This window comes from Megascapheus bottae, chromosome 2, assembly GCF_031878675.1.
Source record: "Megascapheus bottae isolate mThoBot1 chromosome 2, mThoBot2.hap1, whole genome shotgun sequence".
In the NCBI taxonomy this organism is placed as follows: Eukaryota; Metazoa; Chordata; class Mammalia; order Rodentia; family Geomyidae; genus Megascapheus; species Megascapheus bottae.
Genome location: NC_143510.1, coordinates 66,635,109 through 66,653,626, shown reverse-complemented (window position 1 = coordinate 66,653,626; position 18,518 = coordinate 66,635,109). Strand labels below are relative to the sequence as shown.

General features: G+C 35.9%; 1 protein-coding gene across 1 annotated transcript in view; it reads right to left on the bottom strand.

Moving 5' to 3' along the window:
• Nav3 (neuron navigator 3) overlaps positions 1-15,957 on the bottom strand; it is a 253,484-nt gene extending 237,527 nt beyond the window's left edge. The window contains exon 1 of the mRNA XM_090328294.1: positions 15,449-15,957. Within this exon, the coding sequence (XP_090184420.1) occupies positions 15,449-15,691 (243 nt within the window). The 5' untranslated portion in view covers positions 15,692-15,957. The remainder of the gene's footprint in view (positions 1-15,448) is intronic.
• Between the last annotated feature and the right edge of the window lie 2,561 nt (positions 15,958-18,518).

The window sequence follows — 18,518 nt, the reverse complement described above, 5'->3', positions numbered from 1 at the left end:
TTTGATAGTCCCAGGGCCTGATTGCTGTCCTTGGGCTTTCTCAAGCCTAGCGCTCTACTACTTGAGCCACAGCACCATTTCTAGCTTTTTCTATGTATGTGGTACTGAGGAATCAAACCCCATGTCTTTGTGCATGCTAGGCATGCACTCTACCACTAGGCCAGATTCCTGGCTGTGGTGGTACTATTTTTGAGAGAGTCCATTTTAATTTTCTGAAATTTAGTTTTACCCATGTACAAAAAGCAAATACTTTAGTTAAGCGATCTTTTGATATCTATTCCAATCTCAGCATCCTGTACGTAATGAGACATGTTTGGGGGAAAAATAATGTGGTGACCACAGATTTGGGGTAGTTTGGATTTAGAATACTATACAAAGGCCAAATCATAACCGTCTGGGTTTAGCAGAACTGAGGAGAGTTAAGGATGGGTATTTTTTAAAATATAAACATGAGACAAGTCCTGAGTCAAAAATGTAAAACTACAAAACTCATTGAGTAATGAGTTTATTCAGAAGATATAAATCCATATCATATGGAGATGCTTGTGTTAGGAAATCTCAGGAGAAATAACCATGAATCAACCTCGTTAAAGGAAGAGTTTATGTAAAAAACCTCATTTCCATTAGATTGAGTGAACTTTGAATGATTTCAACAATTATGGCAGGGCTCAGGGAGATTATTTTACCAACCATGTCTCGAATGGCTAGCCACTCAAAAATCAAGGATAGCATTACCATTGCACAAGCATGCCTGAGAGATTCAAATTTTATATAAACCTTGACTAAGGGATAGGCAGCAGATTCTCTCTATGCAGGTTTGTACAAAATTGAATGGAATCTTACTGAGAAGGCTACACTTTTTCCCCCCTGGTCTTTAATGGGCTGTTCTCTTCTGTTATCTGTTTCTACTCTCCAAAATTGGAAAAACAATAAAATTTACATCAACCATAATTCCATGATAGGGTAGGTACTTCCTTGTCCCTTCTGTCACTGGCAGAAAACACAGTTCAATACATTTAGTTAATTGTGTCACAATTAAGAGCAGTATCAGCTCCCTATGAAATATCTGTAGTGGGAAGTAAGCTTTCTATGTGTTTCCAACTTGACGAGTATCTAGCAAAGAAAAGGGGTTGATCTATTTGGTCAAAATACCTCTGGATTACAGTAGAATGATGTTAAGAACTTCTCGCTAATTTTTCCCTTAAGCAAGACAGGGCAAATCTGGTATTCCAGAGGATGAATCTCACATTCGTCCCGTGGTCTGCCTGAGCAGCTAGTAGCAAGATTTGCCTTCACTTAGAGAAGTCTTGTTATTTTAACATGGCTGTTTCTATTTATAAAGTTACACAATCCACTTGGTTCCTTCTTCCTCCCCATTTGAGACAGAGTTTACAAAAAAAGAAACCACAGACATGACATAAAGGCACTGCCAGGAAATCCAAGTGTTGTTTGCTTGGGGAAACTAAAAGACCTGCACCTTGACTTATGTCTTACTCATCCTAAATCATGTCTGCTCTTTGTGATACTTTCTCTTGGCTAAAGAGTGTGGTCTGAAGTTTTACTATGTCCATGAGTAAGCCATCTTTTGCTGTTCTGACTACTCATGTTGTGTCTTCACAGATGTCCTATAAATGGAAATCTGTCACATAACAGGAAGCCTTCATCGCCAAGTTCTTTGGAGGATTAGCAACATTTCTGTAAGAGGATCCAGGTGGCAAGACTATGAACAAAAGTTCTACACAACAGCATTTGAAAAGAACAAAAAAAATGCCAGGCAGGCATTGAGCCTCACTCTACTTCTCCCATTCATCTCAACTGAATGGCAGCTGTCCCAATGGAATGAATCAACATCGTGATAGCCCAGGGTACACAGGAACTTTCCCTTGAGAGCTAAAACAAGTTCTAAGTACAGCCGAATGAACAAATGAACATAGAATACAGCCAAGGTTTCCTTACAATGTCTTACATTTAACCGAAGTATAATCGATATTTGATCAGGGAGACAGAAGAAAGAAGGAAAACAGCATTGCCTAAGATCCCATGATATTTTATAGCATCTTTTTCTTATGCACAACAAATGAGTAAACACCATACGGAATGAATTATAGGTAAAATCAGTATCTGGGCCATTTTCCACTCATTCTTCCCAGAGGAATCTTTCCAGATTGAGTGACTGGCTATATAAAATGTAACTTTTTCAGTGGGATTTTACTTCACACCATTTCAATTACAATAGTTTATAATTTATATCTTTCTGAATGGGATTTCATCCTGTAGAGTAGTATACAGGAAGACTACAGAAAATGTGTTGGTGCCTGGGATGATTTAGTTTCTTCTTGATATTGGTAGATAAAATGGGATGCAATTATTCCCTCCAACTTAAAATCTTTTGTTAATCTTGAAGGCAATTTACCTCATCCAATAAACAGTGAAAGAATATGGATGACCGTCAGAAACACATTTCCAGAAATCTAGAAATTCTCACATACACAAAGTATCTCTGATAATTCTAGGTGTAGACAGATGTTCTCTTCCTCTTCGCACTACCCAAACATTTTGGTCAGTAGTCTATTGTTAAAGCATGGCTATCTCCCAGACCACATCCTGTCTGTTCGTTGTTGAGGTAAATGAGAGTCCCCTCATTTCTGTGTGAAGTCTCAGAAGATGGAAAGAAAACAAGTTTTCCACAGTATCCCAAGATATCACTATACTGAACTCAAGATCTATAGGACTTTATGTCAGAAATTGCCCAAGGAATTCAAGGAGCTAAGATATGTTTCTTTTCATGGAAAAATCTCAACTGTTTACAAAACAGGAAATAAGGGTGACATTCATTGACAACCTGAGTTAAACTGGTAAAAAGAATGAGGAGCAAGTGTATCATTTGAGTTTCTCTTAATAAAAACCATTATTGAATAACTGCAAACTCTACATAATTTTTTTTCTAATTTGAAGAATTATTGTTAAAGCACGTATTCTTTTAAAACTGAGAAAGCTAAAGCATCTGACTAATCCTTCATTAAGACAGTAATTGATATTAAAGTGGATTAATATGAAATATATGCACCTATTATATACTTAGATATATAATTATTCTAAACTAGGATAGAAAAGGAGGCTACTGAGCAAAATTAGAATTGAAAGTAATAGCATTTGACTGATGATTACTAATAATTATGGTTTGCCTATTATGAAAAGATTCTCCAAATAAGAAATGGTCAATGACAAAATCAAACAATCCCACCATAGTCGGATTCAGTAAATTTATGATGATAACCAGTCTCAGTCTGCTATATATAACATCCTCATCAATTCTAAATGTCTTGGGTCATTTCCTTATGCAAAAGCAAAATGAATCAACTTTTTAGAAATACGTGCCTTGATAAGAAGAGTATCAAACTTCATCAATAAAAGAAAATCTGCATGCTTGCTTCAAGGTGTCAGTGTAGAGAAATCTGGCTATACAGGGAGTGAAATCAATTCATGTTCTCAGCAACAAAAATCTATTCCTTTTTCTCTCTATTATTGTTTCAATCAAAATTTAGGATGTGGTTTAAATGCCAGTAAACTTTCATGTGGTCTTAGAAAATCCCTGAATGGTTAAACCTAGTATTTGATAGCTTAAATGTTAGCTCACTCAGTCTTGCATGTGAGGAGCTACCATGCTCTAGAGTATGGTGCTGTCTTGAAAGTTTGGTAGCTCATACACAAAACCAGCCTCTCCCACCACAAGAAGTCAATTTATCTTATTTAGACATGATCCAGAGCTTAATATTATACTACAATAACAACAGCAACAAAAAAAAAACAAAACTAAGACAAGCCTTGCTTGAAGTAGGATCCTTTACTTTAAGCTTTGTGTATTAGAACCCCCAATGATCAGATCTATCCAGAGGCATTAATAACTTTTAACAACCACACAGAATTTTCCAGTACATTTAGTCATGAAACTTTTCCTGTAGCATTATCTTTTCTGCCATTGTTTTTGTCTTATAACTGTCAAGTGTAACACCTTGAAAAAGGTTTATTCTTTTTTTTAAATTTTATTATCAGTGTGATATATAGAAGGGTTATTGTTACATTTGTAAGATAGTGAGTACATTACTTCTTGAACATTGTTACCCCTTCCCATGTTTTTCTCCAGTGTTCCCTCCCTGCACCCCCCTCCCAAGTTTTAAAGCTCATTTCCAACATATTGTCTTGTGAATATCGCTTTTACACTGGTTCATCCTTTGGCCTTCATCTCATCTTGTTTTTCTCCTTCTCTCTCCTGATTCAAACAAACAAATAAATGTATATATAATGCACCAGATACCAAAGTCAGATACAGCAACAACAGGGGATAAACCCTAAGAGTAAAAAAGGGTAAAAAACTAACTTGTTTTTGATGTACTACGTGAAGTTTATTTTTTAATTCTCATAAGTTGTCTTTTCAAGTAAGACATTTTCTGCATCAGTTCATCTAAATTAGAATTCCTCCACAACAGAGAACACCAGGCATTATCTGGATATAACTTTTTCCCTGATGAAGAATGTAAACCTCTCTTAAAATAAGTTTTACGATTATTAAAAATTTTATTGTATTCATTTATAGTATTTTTAGCCAAAAAAGACAACTTCTATTTTCTTGGAGGTATTGAGGTTTGAACTTAAGGCTTTATACTTGGTAAGCCGGTATTTTATCATGACAACCATACCTCCAGCCCTTTTGGCTCTGGTTATTTGTGTTTACCTTTTTTTTCTTCTCACATTTTCTGAATTTCGTAAGGCTATACCAAGAGGTTACAATTTAAGATGATCACTTAATAAGTATTTAAAGCTTCTTTATCAGTTACCCATTGCTTCATTCTCCTCCATTCTATCTGTTCTCCCTCCTCTTACTCTTTTTGTACACTGAGCATTCTTAATGTATTTGTCCCATGTTTTCTTTTACAGTCTTCTTTCTCCTCGTACTACCCATTTTTTCCTTTACAATCTAATCGCAGCTTCCTGATATTCATCTTGTTAAATTATCCACCAATACTCTGTTATTTTTGGAGAGGTGGTCTCTTTCTAGGCTTAACTAGTCCTAGACCACAGTACTTCTACTTACCCTTCATGCTATGGATGGAATAAGCCAGGGCACCCACCCCCTGCTTTTCCCACGGACATAGGGTCTCATGAACTGTTTGTGCAGGCTAGCATCGAACTATGGCCCTGCTTAACTTTACTTCACAATTAAGAGAATCGCTGCTGTCTAGTATACACCAGTTATACATTATTTTATGTCATATTTGTTCCAAGTATATTTCCCATAATATTTACCCCGTTAAGACAAACTATCATACTTGGGTCTGTGATGCTTTGCACATGATTGTTGGTCAACAAATAATGGTTGATAGACAAATGTACTGGATAGATGATTAACAAAGGCAGGAAAAGTCACGTAGAATCCATCATTTGAACGTAGAAGTAGTAGTAGAAGGGTTTACAAAAAAGGAAATAGCAGCCTGTTATAGAATACAATAGGTCTAGCTGGAATGAGAGGAAAAGAGCTCAGGGCAACATATTCCTAGAGAGGATGCTAGACCCTGTGTTCAGTGGAGGAAGACAACACTCAGTGTGGATATCAAAAAGCCAGCCAAAGGAAGGAAGAAACAGCTATAAAAAGCAGATGGCCCGAAGAAAAGAGAAACATGAAACACCGTCCAAAAAATTATATGGATCAAAATAATAACATAAAAAGTTCTGGAAAAAATATCACTGTGTAGAAATTCAATAAATTGTACAGAAAAAAGACACATCAAGATTATATTAAAAATGTGAACATTCAGGGATTATAAAGAGACATCTATGATCTGTACTTTTAGAGTCTTAAAAAGTGACTAATTTAACTTGATCCATGCTAAAGCTAAACAGATATTCTGAAGAGAAATAAGTATAGAACTGAAATTTTCTCTTTCTCTCTCTGTCTCTGTCTGTCTGTCTGTCTCTCTTTCTCTCTCTCTCACACACACACATACACACACACACACACACACACACACACACACACACACACACACACACACACACACGCCAAGTTCAGGAAAGTCATTCAGAATTCAAGTTGCAGTTAAGTTCTCCTGTCTATTGGTCATTAACCGCAGTCTAAAAGGATTATAACGAGTTACTTCTTTTAATACTGCTAGTGAGGTCTTTTTTCAATGACCTCTTCACATATTCTCATTCTGTCCTCACTAATTTGCAGCTCATTGACAGAAGTTTCATGGTTTCTTCAGGTCAAGAATGAGCAGGCTCTTACACAATGGTGTGGCCACACACTTGGCAGCTTCTTGAAGGCCACAAATGTCTCCTTTTGCTGTGACATTTCACTCTACCCTAATTCTTTAAATATCACTTCTACAATTTAAATCGCCCACTGCCATGGGCTTTCTAGTTTGTATCTTCAGTGGAAAGTATCCAGGAATAGCTGGAGTGCTAGTCACAGAGTCCTTAAGTAAGAAGTTACAAGGGTTAGAATCAAGAGAGAGTTGCTTATGAATCGAAGTCTGGAACAGAAGAAATCAAATTCAGTCAAAAAATTATTGAGGTTGCAAGAGTCACACAGTCAGGACACCATAATGAATTTTCTATATATGTTCCCTGGCTAGGGAATGGTACTGGAGCTAGAAATGTGGGCTCAGGTCATCCTCCATTAGTGTTTTTTGGTCAAGGTTGGTACACTACCTCTTGAGCTACACCTCTAATTCTGTGTTTTTACTGGTGCACTGGGGATAAGAGCTCACAGACTTTCCTACTCTGCCTGGGGGTGAACTGGGATTCTTATATCTCATCCTCTTGAGTACTTAAGATTTCAAGCAGTAGCGTCTGTTGCCTTGCTGTCTTTGTAAAAGCTTCATGAATTGTAAGATCTTTCTATAGGTTAGGAATTATGATCTTCTTTTTCAATGTTTTTATTTAAACATAACCATTTAGATCAGGAGATATTATTAATAATTCAGAAGTGATTTCTGGGTATTTTAGAACACTTTATATACTGGATTCTGGCTAATAACATACCAAATTATTTCCCTTTATTTTGTGTAAACAGTTATAAAGCATTTCCTAGTGTCTCATGCTCACAGTTCAAATCAATCAATGGAGAACAAGCAATGACAGTAATTGCTATTTCTCTTTTTTTTTTTTTTTTAATTTTATTTTTTTTTTGCCAGTCCTGGGCTTAAGCTCAGGGCCTGAGCACTATCCTTGGATTTTCTCAAGGCTAGAGCTCTACCACTTGAGCCTCAGCACCACTTCTGGCTTTTTTTCTATGTATGTAGTACCAAGGAATTGAACCCGGGTCTTCATGCATGCTAGGCAAGCACTTTAACCACTAGGCCAAACTCCCGGCCAGTAATTGCTATTTCTCTTATGAACCCTTCCATCATTATTTTCTTTTTCACGTGTTAAAAAGACCCTGTTTCAAGCGAGGAGTTTGGCCTAGTGGTTGAGTGCTTGCCTAGCATGCATGAAGACCCAGGTTGGATTCCTCAATAACGCATACATAGAATAGCCCGTAAATAGTGCTGTGGCTTGAGTGGTAGAGCTCTAGGCTTGAGAGAGCACAAGGATACTGCTCAGTCCCCAGCACTGGCAAAAAAAAAAAAAAAAAAGATTCCATTTCCTGACTTAGCTTATGCACACATCAGTGCATCAGTGAGACATTTCCGTAAAGAATCATTCAAAATAGATATGTTAACTTTGTAAGCCATAATTCTCTATTTTGCACATAAGCAATCATAGCTGGTTTCAAGTAAGACTGTAAAAACTGGTTGCCAAGACCAATGTATCCAGAAAATTGGTCTGTTCGCTGTTTGTTGTCATTAGAGAAACAAAAACTAAAATTCTCACACATTTCATTATGAAAAACTATAAATCCAGGGCCGGGAGTTTGGCCTAGTGGTTAAAGTGCTTGCCTAGCATGAATGAAGACCCGGGTTCGATTCCTCAGTACCACATACATAGAAAAAAGCCAGAAGTGGTGCTGAGGCTCAAGTGGTAGAGCTCTAGCCTTGAGAAAGTCCAAGGACAGTGCTCAGGCCCTGAGCTCAAGCCCAGGACTGGCAAAAAAAAAAAAAAAAAAAAAGAAAAACTATAAATCTGATTTTTCAGTTTTATTTAAAAATATCCTTTACAATATATCAAGATATGGCAAAATAATTTTTTCTGTTCATTTTTAATGGATGCTATATTATATCAGCTTAGAAAATAGTAAATCTTTACCATGTTCTCTACAAAGAATCATTGGAACCAATCTCCCATGACTCAGGGAAAGCAAGTCCTATCAAGTAACCAATTAACAAATTCTCCCATCGATATCAAATTTCTCTACCAAGCTCCAGTGAATAGTAATCCAAAGAACAACACTTCATAAAGAAAAAAAAAGAAAAACCTTGGGAGTTGGAAAAGAGGAAGAGTTCAAAATGAAATTTGCCAAAGATTAATTTGGTAATTCTGCCTAGAATCCTTAAATTTGTCTTCATATTACATGACACAGTGCCCAGAGAGAGTCAAGAATAGCATCATTTTGATTGTTATGCATATACTGTTGTGAAAGAAAAGACAGTGAGAGAAACCAAACTTTAAGGACACAGAAACAGAACTAGGTTTGAATTCCTGAGCTTGCTTCCACATCTGCTTAATTATGCTAATAAAACAGTATTAGGAATTCCCCTTGGTTTTAACAACTAACTGTTAAGAAGTTCATAAATTATTATTTGCAATTAAACTATGTGAAGGAAATGTATTCATCCTAAATATTTAGAAACATTTTGTGGGTGATTGATTAGTTAATCCATCATCACTCCTTATTACTCTTGGACTTGCTTCTGTAAACAGTCAGTCTCCTCAGACTCTTATGTGTTTTGGGACTTTCTCAACCTGTTCTGGATTATCATTATCATTATCTTCCTATCATATATAATTGTCATCTTTTTGGTTCTTAGCAACATCCTCTCATCCTGTACATAAGATATCCAATCCTTTCATTGTGGCATTAAATGTCTATCCCCCAATACCTTACCACACACATCAGGCTTACAATTACTTTATGTGCTATTATTGGTGAATGATATGTAGTTATTTATAAATACATCAATCTGCATATAGATGTATAAAAATATATGTATAAGTATATACATATGTGTGTATATATATAGAGAGAGAGAAACTAAGGGAGTGAGATAGATTGCTAAATTCTATTCTATTTAAATGTTCTTTCATGCCATATTTACTTGTCTAATTCAATTTCATTCTTTATGATAAAACTGCAATACTACTTTCCCCATAACTTGAGAATTATCCAGTGCCTTTTTGGTTCACTTTCTCAATTTAGTATTTCTCATATTAAATAGTTAGATACTTTTATACTATATATAGTAATAAATGCTGATTAACTTTGTGTGTTACATGCAGTTATTGTACATGCATGCGATCCCTCTTAATCTTCATAAAAAGCTTACAAACTATTATACACACAATATTACACTTTCAGAATAAGTAGTTATATTATAGTTTCAGTAAATCGAGCCATATATAACTGATAGAAACTTTTAATAACTTTGGAGTTGAGATGTAAAATGTAAAGACCTTATAAAGCACAAACTAAAAAGATAGAAAATAGTATCAGATTGTCACAACTCTACCAACAGTAACTCAAAGAAAATAAATTAAAACTAGTAATAAACCTTGAGTCTCTTCACCTAGTGGAAGAATATGTTTAAACTCAAGTAGCATTACAACATTCTCATAATCATTGTTTCCACAAGGGCAAAAGCAATTAAAGTAACAATAACAGTTGTACTCTGAAACCAGGACTAAGAACTATAAATGCAAAGGGAAAATCATGTTTCTTTAATTCAAATAAGGAAATATGCAAGAGTAGCAGAAATGGCAAGAAAGACAGAATCACCTAGGGACATGGGAGCTGACCCATGCAGCTGGGGGCCAGCCAGCTCTGAAAATGTGACGATGTCAGCTAGCCAACAGGAGCACTGTCAACCTTGGTAATCAGACAACCTCTCCAAAAGGAAACAGCTGGAGGCCAGAGCCAGTGATATACTCTATTGGCATCTTCCATCATATTTCTATCCTGGGATTACTTTGATTTATTGGTGTTACTCACACAATTCAGTAAAATCCATATGTAAACGTAATTATCTTCTCCTGATAATTCTAGGCAATAGTTTATTTATGATTTTGCTAACAGACTTAAGCCCTACATGCTATATAGAAATCAATCTATCATAAATTTCCTTTCCTCCACAAAATCATAAGAAATCTTTACTGTGTCAATTCAATTTATTGGTTGAGAATAACACGTTCAGTAAATATACAGCTTGATTGTGAATCTCCATTCTCTCACACTATTCTATTGATATACTTATGTCTCTGCTTCTATAAAATGATGACACTGAAAATGCCTATGACTCAATCCTAAACTAAGGCTGAATGAGATTTTCTATGAAATATTTCACTACCTGGCAGGCTCAAAACATTAACTAATAATTTTACTTAAGTCAGATATACTGGTGTGTACCTACAATCCCAGATCTGGAAGACCAAGTCAGCCAGTAGGATCATGAGTTGATAGACAGCTCAGGCTACACAATAGGGCTTTGTCTTACATAAAACCAAACAACACCACCAACATTAGTAAGCATTAGACCTTCTCAGTGGTACTTTTTCCTAATATTACGAATATAATTTCATCTCATTCTCAAATGAGAGCTTTCTTCATTGTTTACCTCGTGAAGTCAGCTGCCACTGATAATCTGACAAATCTTTTTTTAATTTTTGAAAAATGTTTTTAATCTTACAAATCTTACTTGGAGGAATCTTCTGCTTCAATTGTAATGGATCAACCACTGGGTATTCTTCCACACAAGGCTTTTCACTACAAAGTTCTTTTTTCTAGACTGAGTCTTAACTCCTTCCCTACAAATCCTTTACCCCTACAGTTATATTCCAGAAACTTCATTTTTCTGCATGTCCCATGGAAATAGGATTTCTCTCAGCCTTACAAACTTCCAAAAGAATCATACTCATATATATATGCGTATATATATTCAATATATGCATTTATCTAAATTAGTAACAATGGCACTAGCATCTTGGAATATCTTTTGCCTTCAACAATTAATTCTGGCCTTAATTCAAGCTACTCTGATTGCTCATAGCTCAGAGAATAGAAAAATTAAATAAAATTCATAGTAGCATGGACAAAAATGCCAAGTCTTTGAAGAAGAATTTGTGTATGTCCTTGAATGAATATAATGTGCTCTTTTATTATTGCCTCCACAATCATTTGTTTATATTCTTTTCTTTGGTCAGTCATGGGGCTTGAACTCTGGGCCTGGGCACTCTACCACTTGAACCATGGCTCCACTTCCAGTTTCTGGTGGTTAACTGAAGATAGGAGTCTCAGGGACTTTTGTGCCCAGTCTGGCTTTGAACTGTGATCCTCAGATCTAAGCCTCCTGAGAAGCTAGGATTATAGACATTAGCCACTGGCACCTGGCATTTGTTTATACAGGAAATGATTCTTACAGAGCAGGTAATATCTGTAGGACAAGGCAGATCCAAGGATAAACATTATAGTACCATGAAGAGACAAACAAAATACTTGAGAAACAAAAACTTCAGAGACTAACTACATTGAAATTCAGGATTTCAGTATCACTTAACCATTCCATCTTATTCTTATCACCTACTCTCTCTAAGTTGTTGATTCTTTCTGGTTAAGTATGGTTAGTAGTATTTTCTTAGTAGTGTTATATGAATGAAATGAAAATTTTCCTATGTATGGAATAGATAACAAAATAATTTCCTTCTATATCATCATCAACAACAGCAAAATATCTCAAATTTACTCATGTGAACCAAAAGGGAAGCGTGAGTGAATCCAGAGTAAAAAGATGCTGGGAAGGAGAGTAGATATAAAACAGTAGATCAAATTGGGGTTCATAAGTAATTAGTATGTAGGTATAGCCAAGAAACTTTCATGAACAGGATGTCTAGAGCTTAATATATTGTTGGTTGAGTTGTGATAAGCAGAATCATCTCTCCTAAACTTAACATCCAGACTCTTATTTAAAGGTTTCTAAAGTAAAATGACACTATTACTAGTGTAGGCAAAAGTCCAGGAAAAAAATAAACACATATGTGGAAATTCAAAATAAGTAAGAAGTCAGAATATGAAACAGCTAAGTGAAACATAAGACTTCGACATGTCATGACACAGTTTCCAACTGTTTATGGTGTGAAATCCAGAACTCATTTTATTTATTCAAGGCCAATGGAACTAATCTGTTTTAAGAATGTTGGACATCCAGGATAAGCTGCGACAGTAACTGCATAGAGCTATTCTAGACAAAAAAGAGATAATAAAAATTGGAGATTAATATGTCTCAATAAAGAACATAGAAGACATTAGAAACAAATGCAAAATTTGGTGGGGGGTGGAAGATGTATTGGGTAGGTGATGGTGAACAAAGATAAAATACTAGTTCTGAATCGGAAATAACTGGTGCAAAACTATAGCCACAAGATAGGGCTATAGGAGAGAAGAGAATAAATTTAAACCTAGAACACAGAAGTGGGACCTGCAGGTCCCAGCCAAGGGACAAAATGTGAATTGGTAGGTAAGCCATCACATATTAGCCTAGAGATCAAGAGTGCATGACTTGAACGATGGCATTTGCTCAAATGAAAATGTATGGCTAGGAAAAGGAAATGCTGCAACTGGAGACACATTTCAGACATGGTCATTTGTTCTCTCAAACCAGACTGTAAAACGTTCTGTGCAATGAGTAGCTGCCTATTCCACATAAATGTTCTTTTAATGACAGTCATTTATTGTGGGTACTATCCATGGTCTTTCTTCTTAGAAATAGAACCCATAATTTTTAGCTAGGCATATGTCTGCCTAGAATAAACATTGCATTTTCCAGTCTCCACTATAAAGTCCACTAGGTAAAGTCTTAGAACTGCATGTGGGCCAATGAGATGTCAAAGAACTCTTGAGTAGCACTCAATGGCCTGTTCCACACTGAGATGTAGAGGCCACGGGTACTATATGGTGGACAAAACAGAAGAGTATGGTTTTCGAAAAGTTCCTGAAGGCACCTTATCAACAATGGACTTCTTTCCCCCAGGGTTCCAGAGGAAAAATCTTTTATTGCATATGCTACTGTTACATTCACTTGTCTACTGTTGGTAGCCAATCTAATTCCTTCTGATATAACTACCTATTTTTCTTATATTTTTATGCTAAAGATGTGTGATTACCTTTCTATTATCTTCAAGTGATTGTACAAAGGGTTTTCCCCCAGTGTCAATTCATAAAGACAATGCATCATGATGGAGATACTCTTTTCATCATTCTCTCCCATCCCTCCCAACACAACCGCTCTTTCAACATTCCGACTTTCACAGAATATTCAGAAATATTCTAATTCACACTACGTAGCCTTTACATTTTTTTGAGAAGTTTTTAATCTTGTAAGTGGCATAGTAAAAGCAAAATTCCTACAAATTTTCTTGCCATGGAGTTGAATTAGAAAACCAAACGTTTAATTAATATGCTAACCAGTGCAATCAACTGCAAAATGTCTGTTGAAAAGAATGCTCACCGGGAGTGGTGGCTCATGCCTGCAATCTTAGCTACTCAGGAGGCTGACAGTTGAGAATCACAGTTCAAAGCCATCCCGGGCACTAAAGAGACTCTTATCTTCAATTAACCACTAGAAAACCGGAAGTTGGGCTGTGGCTCCAGGGATGGGAACGTAGCCTAGCACTGAAGAGCTCAGGGACAGCACCCAGGCCCAGAGTTCAAGAAGCCCCACAACCGACAATAAATAAATAAACAAAAAGAAGAAGAAATAAAAATAAAGCTCAAAGTGGATGCCTGTTAAACCAATGCTATTTTGCAAAGTAGAAATATAAACAGCAACAACATTTAATAAAGAAACTATGTCAGAGAATTCTCACAATGACTTGTCTGGTCACCTTTAATTATTGCAAAAAGTTAAACATTAAAAATCCTATGTTAATAATTTATATACTCCCCCACTTTTACTTCAGATTCTTTCATTGGATGGATAACTATAAGCCTATAAAATATTTTAGTTATTCTTAGTTAAAACAATTCCCTGTTAGAACTTTAAAATCATCCATTTCAAATTTCTTGTTTCAAAGAGGAAGGATCCAAAGAAAACAAATACCTTTAAATCTTTGTCATCATTACTGTTTTGTTCATTCATCAATTCATTCGTGTTCATATTCAATCATTTAATTACTATTTAGTTCTTATTGTGTCATGTGGCCTTGTGGACCAGTAGTGGAACACAGAAGGAAAGATGGACTGGACTTCTATATATTATCATTTTAGTGGAAAGAAAAAATACTCATATAAGTAAGAACATAATAAATACATATATGCATAGATAGTTGCAAGAAAGACAAGAGGCTGGTGTTGCTACTGAAAAATTTATGATGATGGTTGTAATTATGATGAAGTCTAAAATCTGAACAGGTAAGGGATATGGAATGGATATTTTAGACACAAGGGGTGGCTTAATTTTAGTTGCATTGTTAGCTTCTCTGTTTGGAATTCCCCAAAATTATTTTTTAACTGACATTTGTGCCAGGAAGTCAAATTAAAACACTGCCTAAGAAGTCAAAGAACAGAATGGTAAAGCTTGATATCACAACTAATTCTGCATTAAACAGTGATGCTTAACAAGACAGGAACAACTCTCCAATCTTCAACTGGCAGGTCTAAACCAGTACTCTGCATTTGGAGAGAGCAACTGTAAACTGGCTCAGAGCTACTGAGTTTTTTCAGTGACTGAAAAATACATCAGTAACAAGTAAAGCAGCAGGTTTCAATTTACAAGTGAAAATCCAGATAAATGTGCAGTAACTATCTAATTTCATTATCTTACATACTGCAATAAAATAAGTAGCTGAGATGCAATTATTCAAACAATTTCAAATGCAAATATCACTTAAAGTAACAGTAAATATGGCTTTCCCATGTTTTATATGTATATGTATGTACACATATATAGATATGTATGTACACATACATATACATACATATATATATGAAAATAGGTTCCATTTCTCAAATTTCTAGGTGTTAGTGGTTATTAGTACCAAAGTGGTAAGTAAAAATAGCTATATCAATAAGTAAGCAATTCATTAATAAATATACTAATAGTAATAGATGCATTGTCAGTGTTTTGTTAATTTGATAACAATAAGCTGAAATATACATTCTTTCAAGTATTCAGTTATTCCAACTGCATGCTTCCTGTCTCTGGTATTTTTTCTACCAGTCCACATTTCCACCATGCTCATCTTCTGCTTAAAAGGAAACCTGCTTTTTACCTGTGAAGTTTGCAGGTGATCCTCATCTACTAACCTTGCTGTCTTCTTTCTCCTTGGCTTTTTCTCGGAGGTGGCTCTGCTCTCCAAAGTCACAAGTGGACTGTAATGTGAACTGACAAGATAGCATGGAGACTGGTGTCTCAGCAAGTTCCGCAGGTCTTGAAGAATAGGACAGCAAATGAGTTGTGCCAAGACTTGGTATCGGAAGAGCAGGGTGTACAGGCTTGGGCTCAACAGCTGGCTGACTGAGTTTTGAGGCAACCCCAAGTACAGGCATGGCTTGTATAAAAGGATCTTTTGGCTGCCAAAGAAAATGCTCCTAACCTCAGTCTAGTAGACTCCAGCTCTACTATTTGCAGAACAAATACTTTAAACAAAAAATAGCAGTCATCCTGATGCTTAAAAAAAAAAAACTAATAATGTAACTTTCAGGAAGAGGCAAAATTTCCCTTCATCTTAAGTTTCTGGCTTGCTAGCTAGATGGGCTATTTTCTCTCTCTCTCTCTCTCTCTCTCTCTCTCTCTCTCTCTCTCTCTCTCTCTCTCTCTCTCTCTCTCTCTCTCTCTCTCTCTCCCTCTCTCTCCCTCTCTCTCCCTCTCTCTCCCTCTCTCTCCCTCTCTCTCCCTCTCTCTCCCTCTCTCTCCCTCTCTCTCCCTCTCTCTCCCTCTCTCTCCCTCTCTCTCCCTCTCTCTCCCTCTCTCTCCTCTCTCTCTCTCTCTCTCTCTCCTCTCTCTCTCTCTCTCTCTCTCTCTCTCTCTCTCTCTCTCTCTCTCTCTCCCTTTCTTCCTGCCCCACCTCCTTCACTCCCTAGTCAGTGTCTGTGTAATTCTAATTATTCCTTTGGGGGGCAAACTTTTCTGCAAGGCAATGCTACAAAATAACATCCTGAAAATTAAAAAGCTCCTAGTTTTGCCTTTTCTTCTAACTGCAGCAGTCTGAGCCTGAGCTCAGACTGAGAATAAAAAGAGAGAGATAAAAGGATTTAAAAAAAAACCTTCAGTCTATGCATCAAATAATAAAACACACACACACACACACACACACACACACACGCACACCAGTGGACGCAAGTGGAAGATAGGAGTTCTTCCTGGACAAAAATAACCAGCCTGCATTCTCTTTTTAAAGAAAACCTTACTTCCTCCCACCCCCACCCCACCCCACCCCCAAAAAAGAAGAAGAAAGGAGAATAGACATATAAATGGCCAAAACAAACAGCTGTTGGAAGAACTTTTAGCCCCGGAAACAATTTCAGCAATGAAGCTGTTTGTGTAATTTCCAGCTATTTTTCACAACTGACAGCCAGAGCTACAGTGTTCACTTCGCTTCATTCCATGAAATCAGGTTAATTCATGCACTAGTGCAGCTCACAAAAGCAATGAAACCCATTCAGCAATCCATGCCGACCTAGGTTCCAAAATACCAGAAGCACAGGGAATGAGGCAGTGAATGCATGTGATTTATAAATTGAAAATAATGATCAACGTAATCCCAGCTAATCTTTACATGGCCATAGCATGTAGAAGGTATGGGCTATGTATCTTTATGCACTGACACATGTAATCACTGGATTGGGTTTAAAAGGAATAGTTTTGAGTCGGGTATATTGAGGAATGAGATCAAAGTCACAAGTTAGGAAGTAAAAGTGATTGTACTCTTTTAAATATTTTAAAAAACCTTTACAATCAGTTATACTAAACCTATTATTTAAGCCAATATGTCCAAACATATTCTCCATGATAATAAATTGGTGTTACTACAACTCAAAAAACTGCTTTGTCATTATCATATCATGATAAACCTCTGCTAATACTATCATGCCACATTTTTAAGAAAATATCTAATGTAAATACATTACTGTCCTGAATATTTTAAATATATATGTATATATATATATATATATGAGGTACAGAGCAAAACTTCCCTATCCTTTAGTAAAAAAATATGTTTGGGGGGAGGGAAATGGGGACCAAGACATGTGAAAGGGTATCAATGTATGGGAATTAATGCACCTTCTATCTGGCAAATATCATGTAACCCTTCTATTAATTACAATAAAAATATATGAAAAAATATGTTTAGGTGACAGTATTGAGATTTTATTAGTAATTTCTAATCTATTTGAAGTATTTTTTCACATTTCTCAGTTTCTACAGAAGAATTCTCTCACATAGGTGCACTCCCATTTTTCATTAATGTAAAAAACTATAAGAACAATAATTGAGATAAAGACTGGTGTCAGAAATAAATGCAGTATTTGAGGCAACAGAAAAAAATGAAATGGTATCTCTGCAGATCTAAGTTACTTTAGATATTACAAAATAATTAACTGAATACTATTTCCAGAGACTAAGATACAGGACGAGAAGTGACTAATATTCTTCAAGTGGGGTTTGAGTTATATGACGAGGTATATTCAAGTAATTATTTTTATTCTGCCAACATGTTGAGATAGGTAAAATAGTAAGACCTAGAAAACAAAGTTCTAGGAAGACCATTAAAATGTACGCAGCTCTTGGAAAACATCATCATTGAAAATGACATTGGTACCTTGGAAGATAATTCGGACCACCCAAGTTGCAGCCCGTCCCAGAATTATTTTTAAATCAATTAAGTAAAAATTCTGGCAACATTTCATCAGAAATGCTGGGAAAAAATCCAGCTTGAAGGCTATCTCTGAGCTTTGACTTTGAAATGGTAATGGAGTAATTACCACCTCCAAATGTATAATATTTGCACAGCCTAGATCCAGACACTGAGTTATTTTCATTGTGATTATGATTATTGCTGTTTTAATATTCTCCATAATGCATCCAAAGAATCTCCAGCATACAATATGAGATCATTTCCCCCCCCCAAGATTATTTTACACTATTTTCTCTCCCTTTACCTAGAATCAAATCACCGTAAGTGTACGGCATCACAAAAAGCTACACAATTTCTACATTACAGCAAAATAATCTATTTAGCAATTTCAAATGACATTATTGATAGTTTACACATGTCTGTTAAAACAGAGCACACTAATTCTCAGAATTATCAAAATTTTTAAAAGATTCCCATTCAATAAATATATATAGCCAATATTATACTAAATGGGGAAA